General features: G+C 49.3%; 1 protein-coding gene across 1 annotated transcript; it reads left to right on the top strand.

The window, feature by feature from the left end:
- The first annotated feature begins 18,824 nt into the window (after positions 1-18,824).
- LOC147646722 (uncharacterized) lies at positions 18,825-24,338 on the top strand. Its single transcript, XM_086873063.1, has 10 exons — positions 18,825-19,043; positions 19,400-19,471; positions 19,844-19,915; positions 20,118-20,189; positions 20,277-20,378; positions 21,343-21,486; positions 21,856-21,927; positions 22,231-22,332; positions 22,963-23,128; positions 23,657-24,338. Exons 1-10 carry the CDS (start codon positions 18,947-18,949, stop codon positions 23,880-23,882), a joined length of 1,125 nt encoding a protein of 374 aa, XP_086729189.1. The 5' UTR covers positions 18,825-18,946; the 3' UTR covers positions 23,883-24,338.
- Positions 24,339-24,947: the final 609 nt, after the last annotated feature.

The following is a 24,947-nucleotide window of genomic DNA, read 5'->3' as shown; positions in this document are numbered from 1 at the left end:
GAACAGCAGGGACTTTGTCTGTAGAGTCTAAAACTAAAACCTTGTCTGACTGTTCAGACACTCTAAAATCCAGGGTGAGAATGACAGCTTTGGTATGGAAGAATCCTAGAAATCTTGACTTGTGATTTTTCTAGTCAAGGATTTGAATGCCAATGTGGAAACTACCAAAATATTCAAACTTGTTTTCATTGGCAACCCCTTTGAAATGGCATCAGCACACCTCCAGGGGACAGGGCATGACAGTGGGGACAGTACTTGGCAACTCATGGCTTCAGATGTGGGAGGTAAATATTTTGCCTAGGTACACATTTAAGTTCAAGTTTTCCCAGGGTTTGGATTAACTCGTCATTGCAGGTAACTTTAATCAATGCAAAAGGATGTAAAAGCACCGTTCCTGGAGAATGTGCACTAGGGAGGAAATAGGGAGAAAACCTTGAACACAGCCAGCAGGCTCTGGAAAAATTTATAAAAATTAAAATTAAAAATAGATGTAGCACTGTGACTGTTCAGACAGGACTCTTTGTGTCTGGAGGTGATCGTAAAACATTTTAAAATCTTAGGAAATTCGGGATCTCAGAAAGAAAGTTAGGCTTGACAAGCCCTGGGAAAAGTAGGCCCTGGAAATGTTAGGCCTTGTGCTTGCTAAAGATCATGTGAATCTGCACCTGTGGAATCAATATATGATAAATGATAGAATTGTTAGATGTGATTAGATATAATTATTGTTTAAAAAACATGAGGAACAATGTTAGGGGGCTGGGGTGGGATCACGAGAAATCCATGCTTGGGTAAAAACAATGCATACAATAGAACAATGTAAGTTTAATAATTAATATCTAAGTTGTATAACGATAGAGTATAAAACATGTTCAACTCAAAAGCAAGATGGGTCAGATTTGGGTCTGTGTACCCCTGACACCCAGAGCTCTTCAATAAAGCACCTGCATATAATCATTGTGTGATGATGTGTGTTCCTGAACTCTAACATTTTGGTGACCCAGATGGGACCTTGTGAGTGCTGCTGAGCGAGCTCGCGACCCGATCCTGCTCCAGCCGGCACCGAGGGATTCTCGGGGAGCCCATCGGCCGCGACCGTCTGCGCTGCTCACAGCATCCCCAGGAGAAGAGGTAAGGTGCTTTCACTTTGGTTTGGGTGCCTGCCAATAAGACGCAGCAAAAGCTGCGCTTGGTTGGGCTAAAGGAATTCCTGTTGGGATTGCCTGGGCGCCGTCCGTCAGACGACTGCGAAAGCGTCGCAGGTTCGGCATTTGTGGTGTATTGTAGTTGTGACATAGAGAAGCTTAAAGGGGTTTTGGGCAGCAATGCTCTCATAGCAGGAACTTCTCCTTTGGTGTGCTTATTAGCACACTGGAAACAAGGTCACTTTGGGGAAGAATTACATAAGGCTAAATTAATTTTGGTGAGATCTCCCCACGGAAAAAGACCCCTGTGACACTGTCTCATCTGTTGGTAGCTATAACCTCTCTCTTTCTTTACTTTGTTTTCTTTCTCCTCTCTCTCTCTCTCACTCCCTCTCCTCTATCACATAACACTTGTTATCACTAAAATAAATGTACATTATTGCTGTTGTGATTTCAACTGAAATCCCTTGTGTCCTTTGTGCCCTCTGAGATCAAAGAAACTTCTCGCGACTCCCACTGGCGTTAGCGAATCGTGACATTTAAACTGGAGTCACGGACAGGATTTCTGACAGACAGAAGGGGCTGCAGGTTTGTTGTGCAGTCTGTATTAGGGGAAAGATGTTTTGCTCCAGCCGCACCCAGCCCGACACTCCCAAGAGAGTGAGCGGTGTCTAGAAAGCAAGGGGGGCAACTCGAATTTCCCACAAACTGCACACGCCGAGGTGAAAAGCACCCCACACTCACTTGAGGGCTCTGTCTGCAGAATTTCACAAAAGATCTCTTAGTGCAAAAGGGTGGGAATGTTTTTGTTGTTGTTGTGTGTATGAATTTTGAGTGCTTGGTGTAGCAAAGAGACAATCAGAATTTTAAACTGAAAGAGTGCCTCCCAAGCAGATTTGGTCTTTTTACCCACACAGGGAAGCAAAAAGCAGTGTGTGCGTGTGTGTGTGGGTGTGGGTGTGGGTGTGGGTGTGTGTATAATTGAAATTTATACCTCCCTGTAGTGGTTTTCCCTTTGTAAAAATGACTGAAAAGGGCAGTGCAGAAGTTAAAGCTGCATTTTATGCTCTGTTAGCAAAACACAATGCCAGACCTTCTCCGGGAGGGGAAAAGCAGGCGCTTAGTTACTGGTTTAATTTGGAAAATGTGATTGATAGAGTGTGTTCTTTACAAGATGAAAGAAAATTTAAATTGGTCAAAAATCAAACTCTACTCTGCTCAGTTTTGGGAGCTTGTTTTACAGCAGCTCCAAAAACTGGCTTTAAGCAAAGAAGTGAGGAAAGAAGAGGGGGAAACCTCTCTCCTGAATCAAATTTACCCTCCAAAAGAGCTAATTCATTCCAGTAGAAATGATGGACCTGTAAAAATGGCAGAAGAAAAATCAGAGAAAGCAAAGGTGTTAGATGCATTGGTTCTCTTAAGGAAAACCCAGACAAGAGAAAAGAAATCTCTCACTGCCAGTATTGGTGGTCACTGGAGATAAAGAAGGGGGTCCCCAGCAAGGTAATAGATGGCTTCTCACTTCAAAGTTGAGTGAAGTTGTTTCTAATTGGCACTGTCCCAAGTTCATTGTATGGAATGCCCCATTGGATAACCCAGCACAGCTCCACAGGCTCTGGGCTGTGAGCCAAAGCCGTCTCCTTCTCAGCTTCTGGGAGTGGAGCCCAAAGAGCCTCAGAATCAGGGAAACTGGGAACTCTGCCTCTCATGGGTGAGCAGAGAGGCAGAGGTTGCTTTTATTTCAAGTGCTCACTAGAGATAACAAAACTGGAGACATACTGATTACAGCAATAGTGTGTAGAGAATATTTGAACACAAGGTGGGCATGATATTTTAGTAAAGGCCTGTCTGCACAAACCAGCCTTTGGTATAAGTCGTGATATTAAAGGCTCATGTCCTTGAAACTTTCCTGAAGCAGAGAGAATGAAGCAAAACAACATCCTTGCGTATAAGAGAAATAATGTAAACCTGTGTGGATTAATCAAGAGTAACTTGCTTAGCCCGGGGACCCTGTAAAACCCTATAAAAGTGTGCTGAAGATAGAAATAAACGATGTTCTCCATACTTCTGTGAAGACTAGACTGAATAGTCTGAGCGGTTTTTCAATAATAGTGGGTCCTATACATCCACTTTTTACTTTTGTAGTTAACACTGTAGCCCAAATTTCTGTGTTGACCAATAAAGACTAGTGCAGGATTTGAGAGTAATAAATGGAATAACTAAAGATATTTACCCAGTGGTAGCTAATCCTTGCACATTGTTAGCATCTATAAAAATGAAATAGAAATGGTTTACTGTACTTGATTTAAAAGATGCCTTTTTCTGCATACCCCTTGACAAAAAAAGCAGGAAACTGTTTACCTTTGAATGGGAAAATCCAGAAATAGGAAGGAAAACTCAGCTCACTTGAACATGACTCCCACAAGGATACAAGAACAGTCCAACCCTATTTGGAAGCCAGCTGGGGAAGGAGCTGGAGATTTGGACCGAGAACGGGCAAGTACCGAGAAAACAATACCTGCTGTTACAGTATGTTGATGGTGTACTGATAGCTACAGAAGAGAGAACAACCTGCATAAAGGTAACAATTGAAATTTGAAATCAGCTGGGAATGGGAGGATATAAGGAGTCTAAAGAAAAGGCACAAATTGCCTGGCAGAGTGTGATTTCCCTGGGATGTGAAATCTCACCAGGGCAATGTAAGCTGGGTACTAATTGTATTCAAGCTATTTGTGCTATTCCAGAACCCCAGAACGTGCATGAGCTGCGAGTCTTCCTTGGGATGACAGGGTGGTGCTGCCTGTGGATCATGGACTATGGACTAATTGCAAAAGCCCTGGATGAGGCCCAGAAGACGCAGCCGTTTACCTGGGGCAGAGCACAGAAGGAGGCCTTCCTCAAACTGAAGGAGGCATTGACAACTGCTCCAGCGTTCGGATTGCCAGATTTGTCCAAAGATTTCCAGCTGTTTGTGCATGAAAGGCTACCCCTAGCACTGGGAGTGCTGAGCCAAGGTTTGGGAAGCTGGGAAAGGCCGGTAGGCTGCTTTTCCAAACAGCTTGACAAGGGGAGTGCTGGATGGCCTTCATGCCTGCGGGCAGTTGTAGCCAGCGTGATGCTGCCACAAGAAGCCAGGAAACTCACCATGGGTAGACACATAGATGTCTCTGTGCCACACATGGTGAGCACTGTTTTAGAACAAAAGAGGGGCCATTGGCTATCTCCAAGCAGGATGATGAAATTCCAGGTAATCCTGACTGTCGTTCCGATTGGGAACGGCTTTAAAGAACGACAATGGACTCTCAAGGGAGTCACAACACGAGAATTCCTTAGTTTATTGCTTTAGCCCTGTCGTATAGACAGATACGTGGAAAGTACAGAAAGGAAACTCTTATTGGTTAACAAAGTGCTACATCACCATCATTGGTCAGGGGCACTTTGCCCCCCCTGACTCTCTCCTGCAAGGAGAAACAACAGGCTGCAAAACAACACCTGCAAGGCTGTTTAGTATCTCTGAGAATTGTTTTAATTTCTTCTCATGAATTTCTCAGGCTAGGCTTCAGTCAGGCCTGAGAGCTATGTGGCCTGTAATAACTACAGGCACTCTGGTTCAGATTTAGCATCCATAATTCACCTTTTTCGCTTAGGAAAAAAAAAAAAAAAATGTAGCGTGTTTGTAATTTCCTGTTGGGCCCTTCAGGAAAAGAAACAAACACAGCACAAGAGGTTTATTTTACTAGAAATTAGAATGGATGCTGATGTAGAATTAATTTAGAATTTTGGTTTATGTTTTGGTATTTAGGATTTGTTCTCTTTGCAAGGACTTGATGGTTGAGTCTAATATTTCTAATTCAGTGAATTAATACACACACTATACAAAACTATATACAACATTGTTAGTCTGTTCGAATTGACAGTCTAACATGTCAATAGAGTAGTTAGAAAGAATACTAAAATGATAAAAACAATGCACAATGCAATTTATATGCAATTTATGCTGCTTGATCCCCTCTTCTTATCCGGCTTTTTTTTTTTTTTTTTTTTTTCCTTTTCTTTTTTTCAAATACAATTGAGGGATTTTTGAGGGATTTATAAAGTTTTCATGGTTGCTGTTATTGTTCATCGGGTTTGAACAGTAGTTCATGAATTTCAGGAAGGTTTAGGGAATTTGAAGTTACCATCTCTTCACGGCTGTTTGTCAGTTCTGTAAACACAAAATTTAAAAGATACAAAGTGAGTTAGTTTTGGGTCCCGCAGGGACTGCAGGACACTGGCACGGCTCAGGCCGCTGGAGCCGACGGACTCATTGAGGCATCTCCTCGGGTCGATGCAGAAGGTCCCGGTGGAGTGGCCCGCCGTTGTCTTTCTCTCCCCCCGCCACCTTTATGGGTGCGGGGGGGCCGCTGTTAGAGTTCAGATCGGGAGCGCAGCACGGCAAGCGCTCTCTCTCTCTCCCGCGCCTCCCCGCTGGAGCGCGGGGGGAGCGAAGTGGGTGCAGGGCTAGCGCCTCCCGCGCACGCGCGGGGAGAGCGAGGTTCGCTGGCCCCCCCCGCCTGCGCTTTCTCGCCGGTGCTTCGGACGCGCGGGGGGGGCGATGCCTGCCACGGGCCTGGCCCCGGCCCCAGATCTGGGCTTGAGTTCGGGTTTTTCGGGGTTCTCGCGGCCGGCGCCGGCGGGCAGGCGCAGGGGGAAGGTGAGGTTGCTGTTTCCCCTCTCCCCGCCGCTCCTCTGCTCACGGTCGGCCGGCGGCTGGCTGGACCACGGCTGGTGGTGGCGGGCAGGCGCAGGGGGAACGCGGTTGCTGTTTCCCCTCCCCCCGCCTCGGCGGCGGCGGCCCGCCGTGTTCTGGATTTGCGCTCGGACTCCTCCGCGGCGGTGGCCCGCACGCCGGGCGCGGGGGAGTTGAGCGCTGACTCTCTCCCCCTCTCCCGCCGCGCTGACGGGCCCCAGCGGGGATGTCTGCGCTTTTGTTAGCGGCACAGAAGGAAGAAGCTCGGACAGCGCGGAGGCGCTGGAGAAAGGGGTTCTGCGGCGGCCGGCGGTGGCGCTTTTGGCGCCGGCGGAGGCTCTGCGGGTGGCACAGGCGGAGGCGGGCAGTCTCCTGTTGGCAAAGCCCGCGCGCCCAGCTCCGCGGATGGCGGCCGCTCAAACCTCTCTGGAGAGGGAGATCTTTGGGCTGCGGGTTGCTCTCGCTCGCCGCCACAGTCCTCCGAGGGTCTGGGCAGAGCTAAAAGAGCACTATGCAGCTCATCCACGGTTTCACTGTCCTCAGACTGGCTCCATTTCAGCGTTTTAAAAAGCACTCCCCAGGTGGCTGCCAGGCTACACACGCTGATATCTCCGTTAATGAATTCCGACCATAAATGGTCCTCTATCGACAGTCAAAGTTCGAGATCAAAGGCATTGTCCATAGTTATAACAAAACCTTGCTCTTTCACCCACTGGAATAAATCACGCATGGCATCTTCAGAAACACTGAGTCTCATGCGGGGCAGGGCATCCTGCCATGCAAGGTAGGCCAGCTGTTCATAAGCTGAAGTGCAGTTCCCCATTATGAGGACTTTATCTTGGCGGCTCTGCGAATGCAGTAATGCAGACGCTGATGGCTCAGACCCGGGGATTTTGAGCTCTGCTTCGCCAAGACGAGCCGTTCCAAACCCACTCACTGGCAGGCTCCACTATCCCGTTGGTTTCCAGAACCAGCTTCCTCTTGGAAAGCCCGGGAGAATTCCACTTACCCCTCTAGGGGGAAGGGCTGGCTTTTTCCCGCTCGCTGCTTACCCTCAGGGGATTAGCAGATCACGTCGGTTGCTCTCTGACCTCGGGGGTCGGCTGCAGTTTATGTCGGGTTACCGGACCTCAGGGGTCGGTGTAGCATCACGTCGGGCGGTCACCAGATGTCGCTCCGATTGGGAACGGCTTTAAAGAACGACAATGGACTCTCAAAGGAGTCACAACAGGAGAATTCCCTAGTTTATTGCTTCAGCCCTGTCTTAATAGACAGATACGTGGAAAAGTACAGAAAAGAAACTCTTATTGGTTAACAAAGTACTACACCACCATCATTGGTCAGGGGCACTTGCCCCCCCTGACTGTCTCCTGCAAGGAGAAACAACAGGCTGCAAAACAACACCTGCAAGGCTGTTTAGTATCTCTGAGAATTGTTTTAATTCCTTCTCATGAATTTCTCAGGCTAGTTCTCAGTCAGGCCTGAGAGCTATGTGGCCTGTAATAACTACAGGCACTCTGGTTCAGATTTAGCATCCACATACAGGATTGACTGAGATTTCCCTTCCGGAGAAACCAAGCCCTGTTCTAGTTGGAGGCCACAATGTGAAAGGATTTCTGTGCTTTACCATCACAAGCCTACTCATTCTTTTTCCTCACCCTCATTCACGTTAGGAACAATAATTCTGTTGTCCATGGAGCTGGCACCTTTTGAATTCCAGAATAATGTCCCCAAGGTCCTTTGCTGTTCAGCTTTACTGCGCTGTCTGTGGCTAACAAGGCTTGCTGGGGTCCTTTTCCCTTCGGCTGGAGAGGTGCCGGGTCCCAGTCCCTGAGGGACAGCCAGGCTCCTGGCTGGAATTGGTGTGGAAGTCCCTCAGGGTCACATCAGCCTTCACATGGAGCCCCGTGGATCTGAGCATTTTCCAAAGGGGCCGTTGGGGCAAACAGGGAGATTTGGTCTGGCAGGGTCTGTAAAACAATATCCCATCGACTTGTTCTGGCAGAGAACACTTGGCTGCAGGGACATATTCCCATTGTTCCTGCCCAGGTCTCAGGATTCCAACAGTGTTGTCTTTGCCCAGAGCTGTTCCTTTGGCTGACTCGGGAGGGCCATTTGGCCTCTGGACCCACACTCTGGCTCCTTTATTAAGACTGCTGGATCCATACCTTTTATCTCCTCAAATGGAGGTGATTTGAGGTGGATGTCCTTTTTTTACAATTGTTTTTAATACTGCAATATTGATAACTGTATTACCCTGCATTGTGGTGGAAAACCAAATCTTGTTCACTATTGTTTAACAGACTTACTTCAATTTCTCCTTGATAATCTGCATCAATTCCTCCTCCCGTGACATGAACACTTTGCAAGGCCAAGCTCCAGTGAGAAGTTATCAAACCAAAGTGTCCTGGAGGAATCTGAATTCTTATTCCTGTATTGTAAACTGTCATTTGCTTCTGATTTCTCCTAATGAATTCCAGTGCATGAAGGTCCAGCCCTGCAGCCTCTGGGGTGGCCCTGGCAGGGGCCATCACAGCCAGAACAATTTCCCAGGCAGTCCAAGTCTCACTGTCCATGGCTGTGTTTGCAAATTGGGTGCAGCCGTGCACACCCAGGGGTTTCCATTTCCCAGTGGGCCCATTGTTAAGGGCATGGAGCCCATCTGGGAGATGGGTTCTCCACCGGGACAGGTTCCCATCTCCTCATTTTATCAGCTGCTCTTTTAACAGCCTCTCCAGCCATGGAACCAATCCTGCCATTTGTGGATAGTGTGGTACATGAAAAACCCAGCAGTTTTAATCACTGTATTTTTCCCAGGAACAGACAAAGCATTCCACATCACAGCATCAGCAAACCATATAAAAACAGCCAACTTCACCCCTTCCTCCTTTATTCTGTGTATACAATTCACAAAACTTACCATTGACATTTGGGCCTTTGCTAGTCCTTTTTTATAGGGTATTTAGTGTTACAGTGAGCAACCAAAGCTCACAAATTAGTATTGTCAACATTATTGCACATTATCAATTTTTAATTTTGGATATAAATATATATTATTGATTATTATTATTATCATTATTATAATTATTATTATTACTATTATTATCATTATTATTATCATTATCATCATCATCATTGTTGTTTTTGTTGTTTCACTTGCACAAACAAACCTGAGCTCAAGACTAAAACCTGCTGTACCTTCACATGGGAGCATTCCAAAAACAATTGTTCCTTCTCTTGGTGCTGTTTCCAATGTGCTGTTAACAAAATCCATCCTCCTCTTCCCAAACCCACAAGTTCTTTTCCTTTTTCCACATGCAATTTTTGGCTGCATTCTAAGACTGATTTACTAAAATATGGATATGATCTAGTATCACTATCCAACTGAGACAGACAAAGACTCTTGAACTGGTTTAGGGTTAAAAAGTGTATGATTATTAGCAGCGCTGGGCCGATGTGTCAGATCACCCCTTAATACACACGGCCCCGAATACTGGTGAATACAGGCTTTTTATTTCCAGAAATATGGAACACAAATGCATATTCATAACCCCGTTGCCACCCACACTCTGCTTCCTATGCTAATTAGGAAAAAAGCAATTAAGCATGCGTAGTTTGTTCCTTGAAATGAGTTGGTGGTCCTTTTATGAGGAGGGGTGAGAGAAGGGAGGGAAGGGATATGGCTCTTCCTCCTTCTGACCTTTCTACCTTTTCAATGCAAAGTGACAAATGGACCCTTGGCTGGGCTCCTAGTTTCATGTCTTCCAGGAGTTTCTGATTTGCAATTCTCTTCTGTTCTTCAAGTTCCTTACCAGATTCATTGCTTCTCATTATAAGCCCAGCTGAACAAGCATAGAGTTGACAGACAATTAGTTATTAGCCAATGATTAACCTCTAATTTTAGCAAAGCTTCTCTAGCTCCCTCTAATTTTAGCAAGGCCCATCTATTTATTTTGTTTAGATTTAGCAAGGCTTCTTTCTAATTAAGGCCTCAGCTTGTCTAAATTCTTAAATTCTTCAAAGTTTATGTCTCAGAGTTTTGACTGCTTTACGGATCCAATGGAACCTCCATAGCCCCTGGCACCCCCAGAGTTCTGGCTGAGATGAAAAGATGAATGGGGAAATAAAGAAACACCTTCTGAAGCTGGTGATAGAAACTAAGATGCCAGCTCTTGCCACTGGCTTGGGCAAGAAGAAGGGCCAGACCCAGTGGGGATACTCAATTATCTCCCTTTGAACTGATGTTTAGAATTCCTTATCCTGGTAATCCTCAGCCTTGAGAATTACCTGGGGGTAGGGATAAAGGATATCTATTGGAAACAATATGTAGCCTGGATAGTGTCTCTTGTAAAAGCTCTTTGACAAGAAGCTCAGCTAGCACAGAGCCTGCCTTTAGACTTTGCTGTTCACAACATCCAGCCAGGAGATTGAGTCCTAGTGAAGGAGTAGAGAGAAGCAGCAGCAGCAGCAGCAAAGTAGTGTAGACCTGTGCAAGTGTTGCTGAGCACAGAAACAGCCGTCAGGAGAGCTGAACACGGGTAGAGCCATCCCTCTCGAGTCAAGGTCTCTAAGGCCCCAGAAATTCAGACATCTCAGCTAGAGGAGAAGCTCGGCAGGCTGCCACTGATGCTCCACAAGAGGGGACTGGAGCAGTAGCCAGGCCATCAACATCAGGGGAAGCCCCGTGTGCCTCCCACAGCCTGGCTGCTGAAATAGTTTGTGTGGGCATCCCTTCTCTCAAATCTCCAGTCATTAGAGGCCAATCCTCACTGTCATTGTTTTCTTTATGTTAAAGCTCTTTCTGTGCCTTCACTCGCCTTTACAGGTCGTGTAAAGACAACAGGAAAGTAAAAGTTAAGTTAGGAAATTAAATTACACCATTAAAATGTTTGCCTTAATAATCTTACCTTGATATTGTCAGCCACTTGAAGTTGAAGCCAAAAGTAGAAAAGTAATTTTTAACCATAAGAGAAGAAGTAGCAAATCCTTTTACCTGAAAAATTGTGAAGTCTGTGGAAGGCCAGGAAGATCTGAAGACTGGCTGTGGGTGGCCAGCCCAGTCAAACCTAACCAGTGAGTTAAGTCCATAATAAACAAGATTTTGAGATGAAGAAGGAAGTCTATGGTGGCTTCATTCTTCTGAAAAAAAGCATTTATTGTCTAAATAGAACAAGAAGCACATACGTGGGAAAAAGCATTTCTGACTAGACTTTAGGTTCAGAGTGTTAGACCCCCAGCTTCCCTCCTTATAATTGTTTCAGATATCAAGGCAAATAGAATCAAATGTTTGTTAAGTTCACTACCAGCAGCTAAGCAAGGTGTTCCTTCCATAATTACCAAAAAGATTTTGAAGGCTATAAAGCAGAGGGGAAAGAGAAGGTTTTTTTGAGCCCTTATTTTTAAGCTGCCCCCAAAACAATTCCACAAGCAGGACACGTGTTGTCCGTGATGATCAGTAGAAGTAGCAACTCTGAAACAAAACTCAAATCCTTTGTAATAGGTTCTGGTCCAGATCCAACAAAACAGATTTAAATGGAACTGCAGGTAGAAGCCTCGTGTGAGAGCTTAGAAATGCAAACGCTGTCAGCAGAAGAAGAGAGAGTGTGGCAAATTAAATGATAGCTAAAAGGTGGTGAAACAAATTACAAAAGCAATAGGAAAGTTAACTCATGTATCAGTCCAAACATGGAAAGAATGAGAATAAGACGTGTTTTCGTGGTTATCTAGTAAACTGTGGGTTTAACAAATGCTTTTCTTGTGCTGTAGCAACTCTAATCTTTTTAGCATGCATGATCCCTTGCTTAGTACAATTTCTGCAACATTTGATAAAGAGAATGCAGGTAGTAGCCATAGCTACTAATCCAGGAATAGCTACAAAAGGACAGAAATTGATGTCACTGCAAATAATTGCAAAACAAAAAAAAAATCGAGGAAAAGGAAATAAAGTCAATGATAACTAAAGTTTGTACAGACAATTAGTAAGAAATTTTTTTTAAAAAGAGAGGTTGAGAGGAATGAGAGATTTGTCTTTAGAAACAAGCTGTGGGTCTGCTGGTAAATAAAACTAGCACTGAGAGATAAAAGAAACAATGGGAAGGATTCCTCTGATTGATGAATGGAAAAAAGATATTTGCCTTTACAAACAAACTGTAAGTTTGCTGATAAATGAAATTTGATATTGAAAGATGAAAGAAACAATGGGGGAAAACCATAAATTCCATAAGAATTAAAAATGAAGAAGGAGGGTTATACATTAGAGGGGAATCTTAGGTATCAGGCAGTCCAGGGAGTCTGGACCTCTCAAGTACCTCAGCCAATGGGGAAAGAGACAGGGACGTGGCTGGGAAATTCGGATAAAAAGGAGGCTGTGTCCTCCAAAAATTTGAGAGACCCCAGGAGAATGGCCCATGGCCTCTCCCTTTATTCAAATCAAGTAAAAGGACTCCACTGTCTCCTTTTTAGACATAAACCTCTGGTGTTTGTAGATGAATTTTCCTGACAAGGCCAACAACAGACTGGAATGGAAAAATCAGCATCAGAAACGTGTGAGATGGAAAACTTTTGGCTGTTTGAGATAAAAAATGCGGACTAAAAATCTCTATGGCAAAGAACGACCTTTCTCACAAGGATTACTGTAGAAAAAGTGATGCAGGTGTTGGAATGACAGCCAGTGCCCTCAGCAAAGACAATTCCCTGTCCTGTGGACTCCAGAAACCACACGTGAACGTGGCACTCATCCTGATTAATCCCAAAGCACTTCTCTGCAAGAAGCACTAGAGAAGTGCATGGGGCAAGAGTTCTGCAAGTGCCAGGTTCTCGTGCAGCAGAAAAGTTGTAAAATCGGAAAGATTCTAGCAACCACAAAAAATCCATCATTTATGGCTTGTAAATATTCCAGTGAATCTCAGTTACTTCTGGGTAAAATCAAACACCAAGTAGGTTTCATAACAAAATCCCAGTTTGTCTGTTCCTGTTTGTGGCAGAGGATGAGGTTACAAGCCGGCCAGCTGAAGAAGCCAAGGAGGATTTCCACTTCCCTGTCATATTTTCCTACTGACACAGGAATGAAGACCAAGAATTTGGCTCAATGGAGCGGTAAAACCAGAGGATGGATGAGGGTTTGCATCCTAAGACTTCCTTTGCTAGAGTACAAAGAGTTTAGCTGTGCGTGGATCTCCTTGCTAAACCTCTTTGTTTTCAAACTCCATTCCTCCGTGGCAGAACTGAACAAGCTCCGTATGTCAGAGCTTCAAGTTCCAAGCTGTGTGCTGAGTTAATTGTAATGGATCCATTAGCAGTGCGTGGGGTTGCTGCCATGAGGAGCTCAGGTGGCTTCTTGAGATGAAAATCAATGTGCCATTTGTCCCAGCTCCATGTGTCCTGGGACAGCCCTGGCTCCACGGGAGCACACGGAGTGTTCTCGTGCCATTTCTAAATGAAAATTGAACCTCCTCAAGAAGCCAGGCCAAAGTCACCAGACAGCAGTCACAAAAAGGAATTTAGGCAGTTTGCTGGGTGTTGATCTAACAGCTACCACCTTCCCAAAGTCCAGGCTCCACTAAACAAGGCTCTTTCCTCTGTCAGCAGCCTTGCACTTGGTTGTGTTTGATACACGTACAGAAGAAGAAAAAGCCACTTGCACTGTGGAAACTTGAGCTGCAGCTGTGCAGTAAGTTGTGCTCAGTAGCTGACCAGCTGATTTAATTCTGAGTGGGTATTAGACAGAAGATACTACAATAAAATTTCACAGGACAGCTATCAAGTATCTAAAAGATACAGTATTCTGTTATTTTCTACCTCCAGTATTGCCAGCACACAGCTTAAGGAAGAAAGGTATTTACCAACCAGCACAAAAGAAAAAAATAAAAATGAACAAAGGATTTTTAAGGGTATCACAGCAATGGCCACCAGGCATTTTCCAGCTTTGCAGGATATCAGTTCAAAGTCAATCTAAACAAGCCAGCATATGTCTAGCAAGAAAGAAATCACAGTTCTTGTGTGTTCCTAAACCCAAGCTTTGCTATATCAAACATGGATGGTATCATTTTCCAGCTCTCAATAGAAATGTCATAATTTATAAAGTAACAAAACCTCATGCATAGAAATAGATTAGTAAGGTAGGTAGGTAGGTGGGTAGGTAGGTGGATAGATAGATAGATAGATAGATAGATAGATAGATAGATAGATAGATAGATAAATAGATAGACAGATAGATAGATAGACAGATAGATATCGAAAGAAAAATACGTTGACAATGCAGATAGAGATATTTGAATGCACTTGCCTGCATAACTTTGTATAGAAAGGGATGAGGAAGTGAGAGGTTATTCTTTTCCACACATGGAAAACCCTCTTTTTTCCAGTAGAATCAGCTTCCTCCCTCAATGACCACCAGGCTCCCTGAAGACCCCACCAAGAAGGCCCTGTGATCCCTATGGCCTGTGCATGCAGCACTTCAAGAAAGCAATGCCTGCCTCTTAATACTACAAGGGTGTTCAAGAGATTTATTCCCAGCCATGGTGACAAGGTGAACAAACTGAAGTCAGTTACTGTAAAAGGCCTGAACCAGCAGCACCACAAATCACAGCCAAAAGTAGCAGGTCCCACACGGTGTCCCACAATCATGGCCCGAGCGGCCGCAGATCCTCCTTCAACCCCGGCTGCATTGCAGTCCCACTGAGCACCAAGAAGAAAAGGGCCTTTGTGAGAGCAAGCAAACTTAACCCTCTTCCAGGACACAAATTCAGAGGGCAAAAAATTGAAAAACCCCACAGCATCAGCCACACTTCCCAATGAGAAGGGTTGGAACTCTCTGCCCCTCCACACTTCCCCAGCAGGTTTACAAAGGGAACTGGGATCTAAGCTGTGCCCTCCAAACCAAGAGAGCCATCCTCCCTTCAGGGTGAGAAGCCATGGCCTCAGTTCCAGCCCTGGGTGCCTCCTGTGCCCCAGAGAATGGCTGTGGCTGTAAATGTGTGTTTGGCCGCAGCACAGGGCCAGGGTGAAGCTCGGCAGCCTCATCAGAGCCCACGGCCACGGCCCTTCCCTGCCGGGGCCCTCACCTGGCCCGGCCCGGCCTGGCCTGAGCAGCCCGGACTGGCCTCAAGGGATGGGCTCTGCCTGCCCGCTGTGCCCACAGGCCGGGCCCAAGGGCTCGCAAGAGGCTTCCTCCCAGCTCTGCAAAACCTCAGCCAAGAGTGTCCCCTTTGCTGTGCTGAGAAGAGGAAAAAACCCTCTCAATTTAACCCCGCTGCACACCTCATGGGGGATCCCTGCACACCTTAGCAGAGAGCCCAAATTAGCCCTGGGTGCCTCATGAGGTGCAGGCCCAGGTGATGCCACTGAAGGAAATGTGCCCTCACAACCCAGAGACGCTCAGCATGGGCTCCCCCAGCCCCTCGTGGCCCCACCACTGGTCATGGCAGCCCCTGCCTGGCTCCTGCCTGCCCACACTGTGGACACCCCCGGCTGCTCCTGGACATGGAGCTCAGCAGGGGCTGGTGCCATGAGGGCTTTGCTGGTGGTACCATCCAGACACTGAGATGAAAGCTCCATCTCTTTATTGGAACAAAAACCATGGGCCAAGCCCTGCTCTGGTGGACAGGGGCTGCCCAATTTCAGTCCTGGCCAGGGACCAGGGCCAGGAGGCTCAGGGGCAGAGGGTCTCACTTTGCAGGTGTGGGTCTTGGGACGCACTCAAGACGGGGATGGAGCCACAGCAGAGCAGAGGGAGACAGAGGTGAAGAGTGGGGATGAGAGGTCAGCTTCTCAGCGATTAAAGTCTTTGGCTGCTGTTCTGAAGGTGCAGAGGTGCTCCTGTGGAGAGAGGAGGTGGCTGAGGCCCCCAGCTGCCGCTGGCACGCAGGGACCCTCCTGCACAGCAGGGCCCAGAGCGGCCAAGGCTCCCCAGCACAGCTGGAGCTGCTGGCACAGCTTGGCCCAGCTGGACAGCTGCCCCTCAAGGCCCCGGCAAGCAGGGGATGGCTCTGGGCAGGGTCCCTGGCCAGGAGCGGGCCCCAGAGCGCCTCTGCCTTTCAAGGGCAATCTCGTCCCCGCTCTTTCTCCTGCCCACCTTGCTTTGCCTCTGCCCGCTGCTCCTGGGGCTGCTCTTGGCCAGGCAGCCTCAGTGGGAGCCAGCACTGGCTGCAGCCCCAGCGGGCTCCCCAGGACAAGGCCCAGCAATTAAGAGGCCAATTAAAAGCCTGGGCAGCAGCAGAACTCTCGGCAGAGCTATTTGGACAACCAAGGACTAGCCACAAGTGCACAGCAGCCTCACTGGGAATGTTTCCCGACTATGAGCAGCCTTTCAAGAAGCTGTTGGAGGCCGAGATCAGCAAAACACTCACTGTTTTATCTTCCAGCAGTACCAGATTCCAGCATAGCACATCATCAGGAAAATTGCTCCACCAGCCACAATGGCCATTAACTTAATCAAACCATGTGTTCCCTGGTAGAAAACTCTTCTCATGCTCTCCCAGATATTCTGAGCATGTCTTGTGGTGCCGGCTGCATCTGTGGAGCAATGGGCAGCGTGAGCCTGTGCTGTGCTCCACCGCTGAGCTGGCAGCACGCTGGATACGGCCAGGACGTTCTCTGTTTCCCCCAGAGCTGGGGCCTGCAGGCACTTTGCCACCCCTTGGCACAGGCTGTGCCCCCCAACAAAGCCCAGAAGGCCGGGAGCAGAGCCCGGGGGCAGCACAGCTGCTTGGGCAGTGGCTCCTTCCAGGGCCACGGGCCAAACCCATCCCTGAGCAGCCACTGCCACCCCTGACCCTCCCTTCCCTGTGACAGCTCCCCCAGCCCAAGGAGAATAAAAAACTGTTCAAAAGTTCCTTTGTTTATTCCCATTACCTGGAGGGTCCTGTATATAGTAATGGTCTTGAGGATCTGATTATTTTCAATGGTGTTTGGTTTTGGGTTTTTTTTGTTATTGAGACAGATGAGGCAGCCTTATTGTTTTTAGATTTGGTAGGTCTATTTTTTCTTAGTATGATTGTTTTCTTATAAATCCACATGTTAACTTATTTTTATTTAGATATTTTTGTTTCCCAAGCTATTATTTTGACAATCTCTTATTCACTTCTTAGTTAATGTTCTATCTATAAACAATTTTGACTCTGTTTTTATAGGAATAAAAAGATCTCAGAAAGCTGTATTTTTAATTTTGTTCACATTCTCTCCCCACTCCCAACATTTACTGTGATACTTTTGGAAACATCCCTGACGATAGCTAGAGTTATTTGGGAAATGCTTGGCTTAACCTGGGAAATGGATTATTATTTTTGCTGCTCTAAACCTACATTGTTCCAAGTTTCACAGCCACTGTCCTGATGGATACCTATGTGAAATAAAACAATGTTTGTGAGGCAGCTGAAGAGCTCAGACTTCAGGGATTAAAATACCTTGGAGAAGGAGGAGGAGGAAAGGATAGAACAGCCTGTTTCCATGGCTGTTTTTTCATTTCTAGTATGCCAGAAGTATGGTAGGCTACAGCTGTCTCCAAATGTCATTGAATTAGAGAAAAACTCTCTCCAGGGCAAATGATGCAACACTTTGCCTCACAATCCATCAGCCTTAATTACAGTGAGAGGTAGGTCTTAATTATAATCTGATTAGTGCAAATCAACATTGTGTGAATGGCAAGAAGAATTTGCTTGTCAACAGATGAATATGTCCCACTGAAGAATGAACAAAATCTGCCTTTACTTGGAAGAAAGGAGACATGGAGCAATGTAGTATTTGGATTTTATCCAGTGGTAAATGGGGCAAGAAGCTGTAACAACTCACCTGTTTTACAGAACACAAGCACTGATACAGCCAATAGTGCACCCACACTGAAGGGATCTTCAGAACATTGCTTTATTTCTTAACGAGAAATGGGCAGCAAAATGCATTTATCTGAGCTGGAAGCCCTGTTCCTCTCCTGTTTCTCCTTGAGCACACTGTTCTCTGCAGACTTCACTGTGCAGCCCATCAATCCTCTCTTGGCCAACAGCTAAATGGCACAACTACCAAAACACAGGTGCCAGCATCATCACCCCAGCATTATTCCAGCACTGCTCTGCTGGTGCACAGCAGCACAGAATGGCTTGGCTTGGAAGGGACATTTAAAGGCCATCTAGTGCAGTGCCCTGCAGTGAGCAGGGACACCTTTGGATCAGGTTGCTCAGAGCATGAGCTTGAATGTCAGCAGGGATGGATGCCCACCTCTCTGGGCAACCTGTGCCAGGGTTTCAAAACCCACAGTGTGAAAAACATCTTCATTAGGTCTAGTCTGAATTTACTGTCTTTTAGATTGAAAACATTCCCCCTCAGTCTTGTCACAACAGGCCCTACTAAAAATTCTGTCCTGTCTTTTCTAAAAGCTCCCTTAAAGTACTGAAAGGTAGCAATCAGGTCTGCGTGGAGCCTTCCCTCTTCCAGGCTGAACACCCCCAGCTATCCCAGCCTGTCTCCAAAGCAGAGGGGCTCCAGCCCTCAGAGCATTCTGTCCCTCCTCTGGACTAGCTCCAACAGGACCATGTCCTTTCTGTGCTGGGCACCCAGAGGTGGATGCAGTACTCCAGGTGGGCTCACACCAGAGCAGAGGGGTGGTGGAATCACCTCCTTCAAGCTGCTGGGCAGCCTCCTTTAGAGGCACATGGCTGGCTCATGTCCAGCCTCTCTCCTTGCAGCAGCCACAAATCCTTCTCAGCAGGGCTGCTCTCCATCCCTTCATCCCCCAGCCTGTGGGATCAGCTGGGCTGGGACCCTGTCATAGCCCTTGGGCAGAGCTGCTGGGCAGGATGAGCTCCCTGGTGAAGAAGGCAGATCCCACTCCCCACACAATTCCACGCTGGCCATGAGGTCACAGCAGCCTGTGGGGTGACAGCAGGCTGAGGTGACAGCAGGCTCTGAGGTCACAGAGGTCCCAGAGCCCCGTGGTTGCACAGCACCACGAGGACCGAGCAGTCAGTCCTTGACCACGACTGTTGCGGCAGCAGCGGCGGCGGCAGCAGCGGTGCTGACATTGGGACAGCGGTGTCAGGACAGCGGTGGCAGCAAGAGCTGCAGGACTGGCAGAGGGCAAGGCACCATGGCCTTTGCTCTGCGCCTCCTCCTCCTGCTCCTCCTGGCAGTGGCCCTGCCTGACAGGGCTGCCCAGGCTGCTCCGCAGCGAGCACAGGGAGCAGGTGAGCCCGCGGCCTGGCTTCCCTTTCCTGGGACAGCACTTCCTTCTCCTGGGAAGAGTTGGGGATGGTTTTCCACAGGGCTTTAGGGAGGATTTCCTCTGTGGGAGGGAGAGAGTCTCCAGGGGCCATGGGCTGGTCCTGCTGCCTCTCCAGGGATGTTGCACAGGGCCTGCAAAGAGGGTGGAGAGTGACCAGAGCCAGCCCAGAGCTCCCCAGGCCCTTCTGCAGCTTTGGCCATGTCCATTGACATCTGGCTCCCACAGCCTTACCCAAACCCCTTGCAGTGCCCAGTTCCCTAAGGCAGAAGGGGATCCCAGCGCACCATGGACATGGTTCTAATCTGTGCTTCCTTCTAGATTGGGAACATGACTTGAATTATTTGGGATCACTGGTGAATGAGACTTTGAAAATCTCGGAGAATGCTGGAGGTAAGTTCTGAATTGCCACTTGTACTGACAGAATAATCTGTCAAGGTGGAAAGTGCTCACTTATGTGCCGTTTCTGTTAAGGTCGTGTGAGGGTTAAAGGATTCTGGAAATTTTTCTCTGCTCCCTTCTGGAGCCCTGAGTGATCCCACAGCATCGCTGTCAGTGGGAGGAAGGAGCATTTAGCTGTCCATCTTCTACCTGTGTGCAATGCCAGTGTCTCCTTCCATGTGCTCTGTGCAGCCACGGAGAGGAGCAGAGAGGGAAGGGGCTGTGCCCAGGGCTGTGCCTTGCGCAGCTCCTTTGCCAGCCCCAGGGAGCCTGAGGATCTCCTACAGAGCCACAGGAGCTCTTCAGTCCTGCCTTTCCTTGCAGCCAAGCCTCTTGCTGAAGGTGATCTGGCTTCCCAACCCACATCCAGGACTGAGGCTCTGGGAGATGGCGAGGGTAGGTGAAGGCCTTTCCCCCTGGGAGAGCTGCCAGCTCAGAGCCCAAAGCTCAGCCAGGGCAGCATCGCTGCAGGTGTCAGGACAGAGCCGTGCACGTGTGTGCCCTCACCCTGCGCCATCCCCTCACCTCTCCCGTGGCTCAGTGCTGCCTGTGCAGATGAGCAGAGGTGACAGAAGCTTCTGTGGCTGTTGAGTTACAGGTGTGTCTGCAGGCAGGACTTTCCCAGCTCCTGGGTTGGTAACTGTACGCAAGCCCGGCTCCCATCGCAGGGGTGAGTGGTGTGTCCCTCCTGACCCCACAGGCTGAGCACTGGTTTTCTGGGATCCATTCCTGCAAAGGGGAACTATTTTCACTTAAGGGCCTCCAAGTGGAAAGAACAAAGCTGCAGGACACCAGAAACTCCATGTGCCATCCAAAATCACTCCGCAAATGCTGAAGGAAATGCTGCAGGGAGGACAAGGTGGGTCCATGTCCCTCAGCCTTCTCCTGAGACTCAGCAGCCAGGGGCTTTCTTTGCACAGCGGGAAGCGGATCCATGGCAGCCTCGCTGCCCCACTGTTGCTTTCCTGGCCTGCAGGGCTGTTTCCCAGCCTGGCCTGGCTGCAGCTTCTCCCCAGCCTCTGCAGGAAGGCATTTGGCATCAGCAGGCAGGGAGCCCAAAGTGCAGCAAGGGTCATGCTCACACTGAGATCCCCTGCAATTTCTCGGTCCCCAGGTAGATCAGAAAGGGCAGCTGTTTTGATGAGTGTAGGCCCTGGCCAATGCCAAAAAATTTTCAGGGATTCTTGATCCTTAACCATGCCTTTGACAAGCATTGCCTCCTGAAGTTTCCCCAGTGGGGAATGGTTCCATCTGATCCAGCTGCCCCTTTCTGCAGAAGTGGACAGAGCGGCTGTGCTGAAGGCGGCGTTTCCCGGAGGAAGCAGTGGCCCATGGGCAGCCTCTGCTGCAGGAAGGGAGGCCATGCCAGGCACAGTCACAGGAGGTAATTGCTGTGCCTCTGGGCCTGAGCCCTGCTGAGGCTTGAGCTGCCATCTCTGCTGCTTGGCAGTGCAGGCACAGCCCGGCCAAGACCGGCACAGCCCAGAGGAATTATCCCCAGCAGGCTCAGGGCACTCGGCTACTGAGCAGTCCTGCTGGGGTCCATCCATGGGAGACACGTCCCAAAACCTGGCAGGGGCTGCAAAGGGGTGCCCAGGGTGGGGAAAAGGCCGAAGGGGCAGGAGGAATGGAGGGAGTTTTGTCTGAGAGAACCCACAGGACCCCTGCTCTGGCCCTGTCACCCCCCACCAGGGATGTTGCACAGGGACTGCAAAGAGGGTGGAGAGTGACCAGAGCCAGCCCAGAGCTCCCCAGGCCCCTCTGCAGCTTTGGCCATGTCCACTGACATCTGGTACTCATGATCTAACCCAAACCCCTTGCAGTGCCCAGTTCTCTAAGGCAGAAGGGGACCCCAGCGCACCATGGACGTGGTTCTGATCTGTACTGGCTTCTAGACTGGGATCAGGACATGGATTATCTGGAAGCCCGGCTAGATGACAGCTGGCAAGACTTGGAGAATGCTCGAGGCAAGTTCTCAATGTGCTTTTCCTGATGGAATAATGTCAAGGTGGCAAGAGCTCACTCATGTGCCATATCCCTTAACATAATCTCAGGGCTGAAGGATTCTGGAAGCCTTGCCCTGCTCCCTTCTGGAGCCCTGAGTGATCCCCCAGCATCGCTGTCAGTGGGAGGAAAGAGCATTTAGCTGTCAATCTTCTTCCCATGTGCAATGCCAGTGTCTCCTTCCATGTGCTCTGTGCAGCCACGGAGAGGAGCAGAGAGGGAAGGGGCTGTGCCCCAGGGCTGTGCCTTGTGCAGCTCCTTTGCCAGCCCCAGGGAGCCTGAGGATGTCCTACAGAGCCACGGGAGCTCTTCTGTCCTGCCTTTCCTTGCAGCCAAGCCTCTTGGTGAAGGTGATCTGGCTTCCCAACCCACGTCCAGGACTGAGGCTCTGGGAGATGGCGAGGGTAGGTGAAGGCCTTTCCCCCTGGGAGAGCTGCCAGCTCAGAGCCCAAAGCTCAGCCAGGGCAGCATCGCTGCAGGTGTCAGGACAGAGCCGTGCACGTGTGTGCCCTCACCCTGCACGATCCCCTCACTACTGCTCAGAATTGGCAGCTTTTTGGAGGAGGGAGGGCCCTGGCCCTGGCCCAAAAGCCAAGGCATTTTTTGAACCTTATCCCCGTATTTGACAAGCATGAGGTCCTGAAAATGCCAGCACCCAAATCAAGAACTTCTCCATCTGGTTCAGCTGTGCCTCTTCCTTTCTCAAGGGATGGACCAAAAGACCATGCAGGTGGAGACGTTTCCCAGAGGAAGCAGTGGCTCATTGGCAGGAAAGAAGGTGATGCCAGGCACAGGCCCAGACACAGGAGGTAATTGCTGTGCTGGGCTCAGCCCTTGGCGGGGCTGTGTGCCAGCAGCTCTTCCCCTAGGGCTGGCCCTTGCATGACCCAGCAGCAGCCAAAGCTGGAGGCACCTCGGCTTCCAGGCCTCTGGAGCTCGTTTCCAGCTCCTGGGAAATGGGACTCATGCACCAACATCTATCCCAGTGCAGCTGCTCCCAGAGGTAGCCGTGAGCGCCCAGAGGCCCGAGGCACAGGAGCAGCCCCGAGCGGGAGCCCTGCCACGAGCCCAGGGCCACAGCCAGCCCTGGCTCCCAACTGGGCAGGGGCTGCACTGGCCCCTGACAGGGCCTGGCTCTGTCCCCTTGGGCTGGGGGAGATGTCATGGAGAAGGGAGGCTCAGGGGTGGCAGTGGCTGCTCAGGGATGGGTTTGGCCCGTGTCCCTGGAAGGAGCCACTGCCCAAGCAGCTGTGCTGTCCCCCGGGCTCTGCTCCCGGCCTTCTGGGCTTTGTTGGGTGGCACAGCCTGTGCCAAGGGCCAACAAGGTGCCTGCAGGTCCCAGCTCTGGGGGAAACAGAGAACATCCTGGACATTCCCACCATGCTGCCAGCTCAGCAGCGCAGCACAGCACGGGCTCTCACTGCCCATTGCTCCCACAGATGCAGCCAGCACCACAACACGTGTTCCCAATTCCCAGAAGGACATCAGAAGAGGTTTCTGTCAGGGAACACGCTGTTGGCCAGAAGTAATGGCAGGCCTGATTTGTTTGGTGCATTTCTTCGTTTTATGTGGTGTTGGAATCTGGTATTGCTGGAAGACAAAACGGTGAGTGTTTTGTTCATCTTTCCCTCAAACAGCTTCTTTTGAAAGTCTATTGTAGAATAGAAACATTCCCAGTGAGGCTGCTGTGGACCTGTAGATGGTCAGTGGTCCAAATAACTCTGCCAAGAGTTCTGCTGCTGCCCAGGCCTTTAACTGGCCTCTTAATTGCTGGGCCTTGTCCTGGGGAGCCCGCTGGGGCTGCAGCCAGTGCTGGCTCCCACTGAGGCTGCCTGGCCAAGAGCAGCCCCAGGAGCAGCGGGCAGAGGCAAAGCAAGGTGGGCAGGAGAAAGAGCGGGGACGAGATTGCCCTTGAAAGGCAGAGGCGCTCTGGGGCCCGCTCCTGGCCAGGGACCCTGCCCAGAGCCATCCCCTGCTCGCCGGGGCCTTGAGGGGCAGCTGTCCAGCTGGGCCAAGCTGTGCCAGCAGCTCCAGCCGTGCTGGGGAGCCTTGGCCGCTCTGGGCCCTGCTGTGCAGGAGGGTCCCTGCGTGCCAGCGGCAGCTGGGGGCCTCAGCCACCTCCTCTCTCCACAGGAGCACCTCTGCACCTTCAGATGTCCTGCCAAACACGTTAGTCTGGGAGACCTGCACCTGTCATCCTCCATCTCCAAGCCAGTGTCCATTGTCCCTGCCACAGCTCCATTATCAGCTTATTGCTGTGCCGCCACCACCCAGAACAGGACCCTCTGTCCCTGCAGGTGCTGGCCCTGGTGCCTGGCCAGGCCTGAATGTGGGCCCCTCCTGCCAGGGAAGGGCTTGAGCAACACCTTTGGGCTTCTGCTCTGGGCTCTGGCTGGTACCACCAGCACTGGCACAGCTGCTTGGCTGGCCACAGCCTTGGCTGGGCAGGCAGCAGCCGGGCATGGGGCACCATGTTGTCTATGTTTTTCATTTGTAGAGATTAGAAATTTTTAGAACTCTTTAGAATTATTATTGATAGAAAGTAAACCCCAAATATTTCTTCCCAATTTCCATAGTTGTTTAGTATTTTTCAAATTAGTTTTAGAATTCTGAAAAGGCAACCACGTTTTGTCTCTGCTTTTCATTCTTAGAAATTTGAAACTTTTAGAAATATTTAGAAATATTTTTTGTAGAAAGAAATCTACAAATATTTTTTTTCTTATTTCCATAGTAGTTCAGGATTTTTTAAGGTAGTTTTAGAATTCAGAAAAACTTGGAACATTTTTACACTTCTAGAATAAAAACTGAAATTGCATTAAATTGGTGATCTTTATTCTAGGAAGAACTAAGACACCCCAAAACACCCAGCCTACTGGAGAGGCTCTTTTCCTGCTGGAGATTTGTACCTAGTCTCAACAACTAACCTAAGACCTTTCCCCAGATATTTTTTGGGACTTCTGACAAGCTCCCCTCTTAGGCTTCAGAGGGAATCTTTGAGCACAGTGAAAATCTCCCGCTGTGCAGGAGGGTCCCTGTGTGCCAGCTGCAGCTGGGACCTCAGCCATCTCCTCTCTCAATAGGTGCCCCTCTGCAGCTTCACAAGAAAGGCCAAACACCTCCCTCAGGGACACCTGCACCACACATTTCACATCTCCATGCCCTTGCCCAATGTCCCTGGCACAGCTGCATTACCAGCTTGCTGCTGTGCAGATGCTGCCAGCACCCACAGCAAGGCCCTGTGTCCCTGAAGGGACCCGCCCTGCTCTGTGGCCTGGACTGAAGGTGGGTCCCTCCTGCCAGGGCAGGGCCCAGCACAGCTCTTCTGTTCCAATAAAGAGATGGAGCTCTCACCCCAGTGTCCAGCTGGTGCCACCAGCAAAGCCCACACAGCACCAGCCCTGGCTGAGCCCCATGTCCAGGAGCA

Source organism: Cyanistes caeruleus, unplaced genomic scaffold (assembly GCF_971803275.1).
Source record: "Cyanistes caeruleus unplaced genomic scaffold, bCyaCae1.hap1.1 HAP1_SCAFFOLD_81, whole genome shotgun sequence".
NCBI lineage: Eukaryota > Metazoa > Chordata > Aves > Passeriformes > Paridae > Cyanistes > Cyanistes caeruleus.
Note: the sequence above shows the minus strand (reverse complement) of the source record. Positions and strands in the feature narration are given on the sequence as shown.